Genomic DNA, 9398 nt, shown 5'->3' with positions numbered 1-9398 from the left:
GCAATCATATCAGAGTACTCTGTGGTGCCCTCAAGAGTGATTTCAGATATTTATTTTCCTCTCGTTGGATACTAGTGGTGTTGACAAAGCCCCATACTTCTGCCCCATATATTACCTTGGAGCATGATACAGAGCTGTACAGGTTTATCACCTGTTCCGGGGACCATCTTCCTAGCCTCCTGCCATAGCTAGCAATTGCCCCGTTAGATGCAATCATTTTACCACAACGTTCCTCCACCAAGGTATCAAACCGCAGGGCACCATCAAATGTTACACCAAGGTAGGGAAACGTCTTAACCTCTTCCACAATGTGGCTCCCCACCTGGCAGTCATACATCTGCAGCTCACCAATACCGCGCAGCATGTTGGACAGCTGACCGTAGCTGTGCGAGAGAATAACCAGATCCTGGTCTCCCAGCAGGACATCACCCGCCGGCGCCAACGCCAGTTGCTGACCCGCCTGTCCGCCTACACCAGGTCTAATCATATTATTGGCAATGCAACATCTCAACTTTCCCGCCAGTCATTCGCAATGCAGGTGCAAATGGTATAGTGTTGCCAGGACGTCGCCAGGTCGCTGGATCAGGTGACAGCAGCAGTGCTCAGTATGCAGCCAACTGCCCATGGTGAACCAGGGGGTGGTGATGATGCCAGCGAGGGCACGTCAAGCCACAGCAGCATGTCCTTGCCGCCGGTGCCTGAACGCTGCCGCAGCAGCAGGCCCACTGCAGCATCACAGGCCAACACTGCAATTGAGGACAGCGAGAGGTCGACTGGGTGCGTCTGGACGGAGGCGCCACTGACACTTTTCACTCTGCCTGCAGGGCCTTGCAGTATCTGCAAGCAAGCCCTCTGCCCCTGCATGGGGACGTATGACGCAATACTGTTCCCATGTGCACTCATGGACAGAAAAAGCCACATTATTGTGAATGAACAATAAGATTTTATGGTTTAACGTAAATACGACTCATGTCATTATTACATTTGTTATGCATGAGTGCAGTGTTGTGTGAGGGGAATGTGTGCACTAGAAACAGTTAATAGTGATGTGGTTGCGGCGCCTGTGTCCTTCTGCAGGATTCTCCCCGCGTGCATGACGCACATGTGCAGGTGGGCGGTTGTCCCCTTCTGACTCACTGCCAGAGATCTCGACAGGTATCCTGCGCTTGGTAGCAATGTTGTGGAGTATTGCACACACGGCCACGATGCGGCAGCAGACCTCAGGCTCGTATTTGATGGCCCCACCAGTCTTGTGAAGTATGCGGAATCTGCTCTTTAAAAGGCCAAATGTCCTCTCAATACAATTTCTTGTGCGTATGTGTGCAGGATTGTATCGCCGTTGCTGTGGTGTTGCAGGGTTGAGGTATCGGGTGAGGAGGTACTCACGGAGACCGTAGGCGCTGTCACCTAAATGAAAGGAGCAGAGGGTGAGTGCCTGTTCTGCGCAGCTACATGATCACAGTGTACTATATGGGAGCATGTTTTTTTTTTTTAAATATTAATTTTATTCTTAAATTAATTCACTGGGCATGTACAAATTAAAGGACAATTACAATGCGTGACTTTTGCGAAACGCGTATTAAATCTCAGAATTCAGTTAGTCACATTCCTGTTTCCTCTTTAAATTCACGACACAAATAATGTTGCAGCCAAATTTCACTTGGAACGTTCATGCTGCTTTTTCTTCCTGTCTAGATACCCCAATATTGTTTTCAGCCACTTAGCGTCTGGCTCCACACACACCATGTTACCTGACTCTAATGTAATTATGACCTCCACTCTCTGACAATTGATTCCTTTTGGAAAGATTTCAAGACGGGTGTACTTTTGTGGATGAATGAACGCAGATGTCCGTTGTTGGCATCGGCATCTCTGTCCTGCGTAAAGGCCTTCAAGGACTTGCCCAGAACCTTGATAAAGCCACGGGCAGCGACCTGACCTCCTCATCCACCTTCCCCAAAGTGGGGGCATGTGTACTTACCTAGTAGGTGTCCTTTGCCAAAGTCTCACCTGGCCAGTTGGGTGTGAATGCCGCTGTGCCGGATTATGAAGGACTCATGTGTGCTCCCCGGGTATTGTGCCACTCTGTCCATGATGTGAGCCTTAGCGTTGCACACCATCTGGATATTGAGGGAGTGGTAGGACTTGCGGTTGCGGTACATGTATTCCGTTTGTGCTGGTGGGCAGATGTGGATGTGGGTACAGTCAATGCATCCAATTACATGAGGGAAATGCGCAACGTTGTAGAAATGTAGCTTGGTCTCATTCAAGTCCTGTTGGGTGGTGGGGAATGAGATGTAGTGGTGTAGCCTGGTCAACATAGCCTCCAGGAAACTCCTTAGGCAGCGGGACATGGTGCTCTGGGATATCCCCCCTGCAACAGTGACTATCCCCTGGAAGCTTCTGGAGGCCAGTAGGTGCAGGCTGCACAAGACCTGGACATGGGTGGGCACGGCATTGGTCCTCCTTGTTGGGTGCTGCATCAGGGGGTCTAGGTCCCGGATCAGCTTTATGATCATTGGCCCATTCAGGCGGTACTTAGAGTAAATTTGCTCCGCAGTTTGGCCCAGCAGGGTGACCCGCAGGAGGAATATTCGCTCCTGGATCCTGCGTCTGTTCCGTGCTGCAGCCTGGAGCCTACGCAGCCTGACCACCATGTAGAGTCCTGGCATTGTGTGAGTCCTCATGCTACTACTGTGTTTCCTTAAGTGTGTTTGTTCAGCACTGCACCTGTGGCTCGTTAGTTATTTTGCTTTTTTTTTTTCTTAATGGTTACCACCTGCTTTTGGTTCTCCATAAATTGCGCCTCGCAAATAGCGATTTTCAGCTTTTTCGCTAATTGCGAGTTTTCATGAATGGCGTTTGAGAATATTTAGCGAAATCGAAAATAAATTGCAGAATCCATGGATTCTCGCAATTTCCGATTCGCTATGGGGGTTCCTCCAAGATTCTGCGATTTATTTTGCGATTTCGCAATTTTATTTTTGCGAATAGAGGATTCGCAAAAAGAGGATAGAGGATTAGTGTTGAATTAGTATAGTGAAACATGCAAGTAAATTTAAATGTGGTGAACAGATTAATCAGTTATTTAGATTTGGAAGGATTGCAGAAGGATAGAAGAAGAAAAAAAGGTTTGTATTTATATAGTGCTTGTTACCCCATATAGGGTGTTGAAGCACACTAATCCGGAAACCCATAGAGGGTTAGTGGTGAAATACGATGGTGAAATATGAAAGTAATTTGAGTGGTGGATATTAGTCAGTTATTTGGAGTGAGAAGGATAGCGGAAGGATAGAAGGGGAAGAAAGGTTTGCATTCTTATAGCACCTGTTATCCCCTGATGGGTGGTGAAGCGATTTTCTGGTCAGTAGCACGCTACTCCAGAACCCATAAAGGATCAGTGTTGAAAATTAGTATAGTCAAATATGAAGTAATTTGAGTGGTGAATATGTTATTCAGTTATTTGGATAGAGAAGGGTCGGTGGTTGGATAGAAGAGGGAAAGAGGTTTATATAGCGCTTGCTACCCCTGATGGGGTTTTGAAGCACTTTTTTGGTGAGTAGCACGCTACTCCGGAACCCATAAGGATTAATGTTGAATTAGTATGGTGTAATTGCATTTATATAGTCTTACTCCCCCTGACAAGGAGTTGAAGCGACTTTTCGGAGAGTAGCACGCTACTCCGGGTCCCATAGAGGATTAGTGTTGAATTAGTATAGTAAAACATGCAACAAAATTTTAAGTGGTTGATAGGTTAGTCAGTTATAAGTTAGTAAGTTATTTGGATTCAGATTCGGAAAGATAGCAGAATCTTGACGCACGCTACTCCGGAAACCTATCAAGGGTTAGTGCTGAAATAGTATGGTGAATTATGAAAGTAACTTGAGTGGTGGATATTAGTCAGGTATTTGGAGTCAGAAGGGAAGCGGAGTGATAAAAGGGAAGAAAGATTTTCATTCATGTAGCACCTGTTACCCCTGATGGGTGTTGAAGCGCTTTTCTGGCGAGTAGGGCGATACTCTGGAACCCATAAAGGATTAGTGTTGAAACAATGAGTATAGTGAAGTATGAAATAATTTGAGTGGTGGATATGTTATTCAGTTATCAGAATAGAAAAGGGTAGGCTGCGGGATAGAAGAGGGAAAGAGGTTTGTATTTTTATAGCTCTGGCTACTCCTTGATGGGATTTTGAGGCATTTCATTGGCGAGTAGCACGCTACTCTGGAACCCATAAAGGATTAGTGGTGAATTAGTGTAGTGGAATATGGAAATTGAGAAGTAGAGTAGGAGAGAGTCTAGAAGCTTTATTTTGGGGATCATAGTAGTGGTATGGGGTTTGGGATAAAAGAGCGAGTGGAAGTAGAGGATATATTGATATATGTATAGGGTGAGAGATAGGGTAGTGCTTTGGAAATAGTAGTAGAAAGAACTTTGAGATAAGTCAGAAGGTTGTATGTGTTCTCCTTAGGTTTTAGAATGTTTGAGCAATGTAAAATATTATAAGAAAACACCTCATTTACGTTATATACTCATATCATTACGTGGACTGCACACATACTTTGAACACAATATCTTATCAGCCATACAAGACATGGAAAAGAAAAAGGAATATGTTAAATATAACATTTCTAAAGAACAAAGGGAGGCGCTGGCCACATTGAGAAAAGACACTTCAATTGTGATTAAGCTATCGTCATTTGGTCAATAGAAGAGTACAAAAGAGAATGGGGAAGACAGATATTGAATGATTAATTTTATCAAAATGTTTTAGGAGATCCTACAAAGCATATCCTGGAGAGATCGCGGAAATACTAAAACAAGGCTTTGACCAAGGCCTTATTGGGCCTAAGGAATACAAATATTTTAAAAATCTAGGTATACCAGTACTTTATGTACTTCCTATATTGCATAACAATCAGACAGCCCCCCGGACCTCCCATAGTATCTGGATGTGATTCCATGCTGGAAACCATCGCCAAGTATGTAGACGTTTTTAAAGCCTTTATTAAAACAAGGTCCCTCATACTTGAGAGGTACTATGGACTTCATTACCAAGGTGTAAGGTCTGGACTTTTGTTCTCATAATCAGAAACTTGTCACGTTGGATGTGGTTTCATTGTATTATCAAATACAGCAGAAAGATGGACTGGAGGAAATAGAAGATTTTTGGGATACCGGACCTAAACCACACCAGATTCCAACTTAGTATATCATTGATTTGACCAGATTTGCATTGAAAAAGAGTTTTTTTAAATTTGGTGAGGAATTTTACTTCCAAGTAAAAGGGACTGCCATTGGTTGTCCCTTTGCTCCAGTGCAAGCCAAGCTGTCCATCCCAAATTTGAAGAACATTTTGTCTATCAGAACAATCCCTTCCAACATCCAGATGAGTAAGATTCATTGATGACATTTTTTGTGTATGGACAGGATATGAAGAATCATTAAACCAATTTTTGTGCCGGTTGAATGATAGGGCACCTGACATCAAGATCAGTTTGCATAATGATTCCTCCAGAATTACGTTTTTGGGTGCGGAAGTTGTAACAAATGGACAACATAGGACTACATTGCACTCCAAGCCTACTGATTGAAAAAGGCTTTACATTATTCAAGTTATCATCCTCTGAGCCTTTATTATAATTTGCCATTTGGACAATTTCTAAGGATCAGGCAGAACTGTTCAGGTAAACCGGAATATTTGTTCCATGCTAATAATTTGATTGAAAAGTTGAAGGATAGGGGATACCCCAAAAAACTGTTAAAGCATTCAATGAAGCGGGCTTGGTGTACTCCACAGGAAGTGCGTTTGATCAAATAGGATCGCCCAGGACGTGAACGCCTGGTTTTTGTAATAACGTTTTGTACCAAAACTAATCATCTAAAAAGAATCATCACCCAAAATTGCCATCTGATTTCTAAATTGGATCAGTCATTAATTATACCATTATTTGCACTCAAAAAACAGTATAGCATATGGAGTCAAGTTGTCTGTGCATACACTCAGCTACTGAGAGAGCGCAAACTGACCTAAATGTATAAATACATCACACTTACACGTAGTAAGCACAAGTCATGAAGAGAAATGCCATGAGTGCTGATAGTACATGCATCTATATTCTGAAATGTGCAGTTAACTTAGAGATTTAAGTAGAAGTGGAACTAATGCAGAAATGTGTGAAATTATATAACTTTATTAGACGTGATTAATCCTGAATCCATGTCGTGTAGCTGCTAAAATGTAAGATGGCATGCGGTTAAACGTAGAACGTGGTAGGCCTCAGGGCCTGAGCTGGAAGGGATGGGAAAGGTGTTTGTTCTCACGACATGGATTGCACTAATGTCTTTTAGTAGTAGCGTTAATGGGCCATATTTTATAGATGTGTTTACCGAATCATAGAATAGAGTATTAACATGCTATTAATTAATGAAGGATTTGAATGGTATAATCATTATGAGAAATGCTGTAGGCCTGAAATGTTTATAGACATTGATTTACACGTATTGGTCTGTGCCGAGAAATGTTGCAAACTTTGTTGGAAGTCTATGAGAATTGGGATCTTGGCTGCAGATGTCTGTCTGCAAGAGAAAGGGGGGATCCAATTATAAATGAAATGAATAGAGGTTTGTTCAGGAGACGGCACAGACACGGAGGAGGGTTCCGGAATGTTTTAAGGGGTATCAGCGGGCCGGAGAAGAGTCTGAGAAGCAAGGTCAACTCTAACGCACGAGGCCTCAGCATGGAAAAAGCCAGAAGTTACACCACGTGAGGGGCGTCTCACGAGGGGCGTCTCAAATGCTGTTGTATGTTTTGTATTAGGGACAGCACCCCTGGGTGGAGTTAGAGCAGATGCCTGAGGACCCTTTAGAGAGCGGATGGGTAGGCAGAGAGGGGTCATGACTGAAGGACCATAGGTTTTCACCAAGAGACTAAGAGTGGGTGATCTTCCTAGGAAGTCATTCACCGCTGACACCTTTTGATAGGTTGAGACCTTGTTAAGTAGGGATACCATCCAGAGCAGGGTAGGGACAGCCTAACCTGTATTTTCCCTCCAGCATTAAATGACGGAGAGATCTCAATACGTGTCTATGCTTATAGCTTTATTATTCTTAGAACTTGTACTTGTAGTCTTCTTTGCTCGTCTGAGGGTTTTCAGAGAGCACATGTACGTAGTTGGGCCCGTGTATCTTGTGAATCTCATTCTGAGATGCCTGTACTTGCAGCTTATCCTAACTTTATAATAAACCTTTGAAAGCTAGAAGTTGTTTGTGATCTTTCAGAGCGGAGTCCTTTATTGGGTGAACTAACTTGGTAAGAGATGCACTTTCTTCCCTCAATGACAGGCAATAAAGGTTCAGTCGACCAGAACGGGGTTTTAGATCAATAGTGATAAGGTATAGATCAAAATCTCGCCCCCGCAGTTGGTAGCAGAGGATGGTTGCCTTCTTGAGGAAGGTGATCTAGGCCAGGTTAGATTACCCCAAGGCCCCTAGAGATCGATGATCGGAAGAACCGCCCGCCGAAGAAGGTCCGGATGACGTGAGACAGAAAAGCAGCAGTATCGGTCGAGAGTGAGTATAAAGGGTCATGCGTGCTAGATTGCGGTGTTTTTGTATTGTATCTATGTTGTAAATGTCTGGCGGAGTTGAATGCCTGTAGAGTGACTGTGGAACAGGTTGTGAGCGCGCGCAACCGGTGGAAATCTTAAGTTCAAGGAGAGCTTAAGTGGTTCGGGTGTATCGGACATCCAGAGTAATTGTCAACCAGTGCGAAGGGGGTCATGAGGTACCACTGATCACCCGAAAGACCGAGATAGGGGGGACGTAAGAGTGAGTGCGTGAGTAACGGACGCTGGTCGGAGGTTACTGTGTGTGTAAGCAACCTATCAGAGAGACGATAGACATTTCGTCAGTTGTGTTGACAATTACAGATAGACTGTGGACGTACAGTCGAGGGAAGTGACCGCTTGGTCGGAAGTAGTCATTTTTCAGGGTATGAATGGGACGCATGCATGACCGGGTGAAGAGCTGAGAAAGGAGGGGTGCTGCTGCGAAGCGGAGACGAGTGACGTCAGAAGGTGCCGCGCTGGGATTGGCCGGCCGGAGAAAGACCGCGCTGCGATAGGCCAGCCAGCAAAGCCGCGCTAGGATTGGTGGATAGTCATCAGGAAGTAAACAGAGTATTGAGGCTGGAAATTGTGCGTAAAATTATGAAGTGTTTTAAATGGTTGAGAGCGGCGTTTAAAAAAGAGAGGCGGGGATCATATGAAGGGGAAGAAGCCCCGCCGGAGGGTACGCCGGCTCGTTATATGGCGGCAAATGTTGGGCTGCATACAATTTTGTGGATCTCAGAGTGGAGTAAGATTACAGAAGGAAATGAGGAACTGACGTTTCCGAAGTACGGGACGTTCAGATTAGAGGTGCTACACCGATTAAAAGCAGTTATGACCTCAATGAGACCCTTGCCTAGACCGACCCAGTTTGAAGCTCTCAATGCATGGATTAGGGCAGCGCACGAGAAGAACATGAACAGACGACAAGAAAGGGTGAAACGATCGGTAAGGGCAGTGCAGGATGCCAAGTGGGATGCGGATGCTAAAAGATGGAGAGTGCATAACATGGAAGTAAATAAATTGTACCCAGTGTTAGAGATGCCCGGGAACAAAAGCCCCCTAGAAGAAGATGATGAGAGCGAAACAGAGGACAGCCTGATAAACAGATTATTGACAGATAGGCCACCCCCGTATAACAGAGCAGGGGGAGATGTCGAGCATAGTGAAAGGGAGGGGGGCAATGCAGGAGAGCATGGACCGCTTCCCAGTTCCGATTGGGATCCCGCTGCAAAGAAAGAACTGTCCCAGCCTAGTCAGGTGCAGCAGGTAGTCGGGAGGTTTGTGGTACAAAGGGCGCCGGAAACGGAGTGTGCCACATCCTACGCATTGCCAGATGCACTACAGGTACCTGTTACCATAGGTCCTATAGTATCGATTTATGACCCAGAAAGAGACAGAGGGGAGGAACGGGTACGAAGGGACAGAGAAAGAGCAGAGATGGCAAGGAGGAACGATACGATTAACTCCCCAAGTCAGTTGCCGATACCAAGAGAGTGGAGCACCCCAGTACACACAGCAGAGGATCCAGGAGGGGATCCGGGGGGCCATAGATGGCCAGTGGATATGAGGGGATCAGGACGGAAATCCTTTCAGGAGTTAAACGAGTACATGAAGAAGTGGGATGAGGCAGTAGAGGCTCACAAGAGCATCATAGCTGCGGAAGCTGGAAGAGAAAGTCAGGATAGCAGAGCCCGGACTCACTGCGGGGCTGAGGAGAGCAGTCCGGAGTGGGACGGGAGGGAGAAGGATAGTAGGGGAGTCACCCATTGGGCCCGGAGTGGAGGTAGA

The 9398-nt window shown here is 45.3% G+C and overlaps 1 protein-coding gene across 1 annotated transcript; it reads right to left on the bottom strand.

Annotated features, from left to right (window-relative positions):
* Positions 1-1656: 1656 nt before the first annotated feature.
* Positions 1657-1971, bottom strand: LOC147666338 (alveolar macrophage chemotactic factor-like). Its single transcript, XM_086949120.1, has one exon. It carries the CDS (start codon positions 1969-1971, stop codon positions 1657-1659), a length of 315 nt encoding a protein of 104 aa, XP_086805246.1.
* Positions 1972-9398: the final 7427 nt, after the last annotated feature.

This window comes from Lissotriton vulgaris, unplaced genomic scaffold (assembly GCF_964263255.1).
Source record: "Lissotriton vulgaris unplaced genomic scaffold, aLisVul1.2 SCAFFOLD_10001, whole genome shotgun sequence".
Classification (NCBI taxonomy): domain Eukaryota; kingdom Metazoa; phylum Chordata; class Amphibia; order Caudata; family Salamandridae; genus Lissotriton; species Lissotriton vulgaris.
This window is presented reverse-complemented; position numbering and strand designations above follow the sequence as displayed.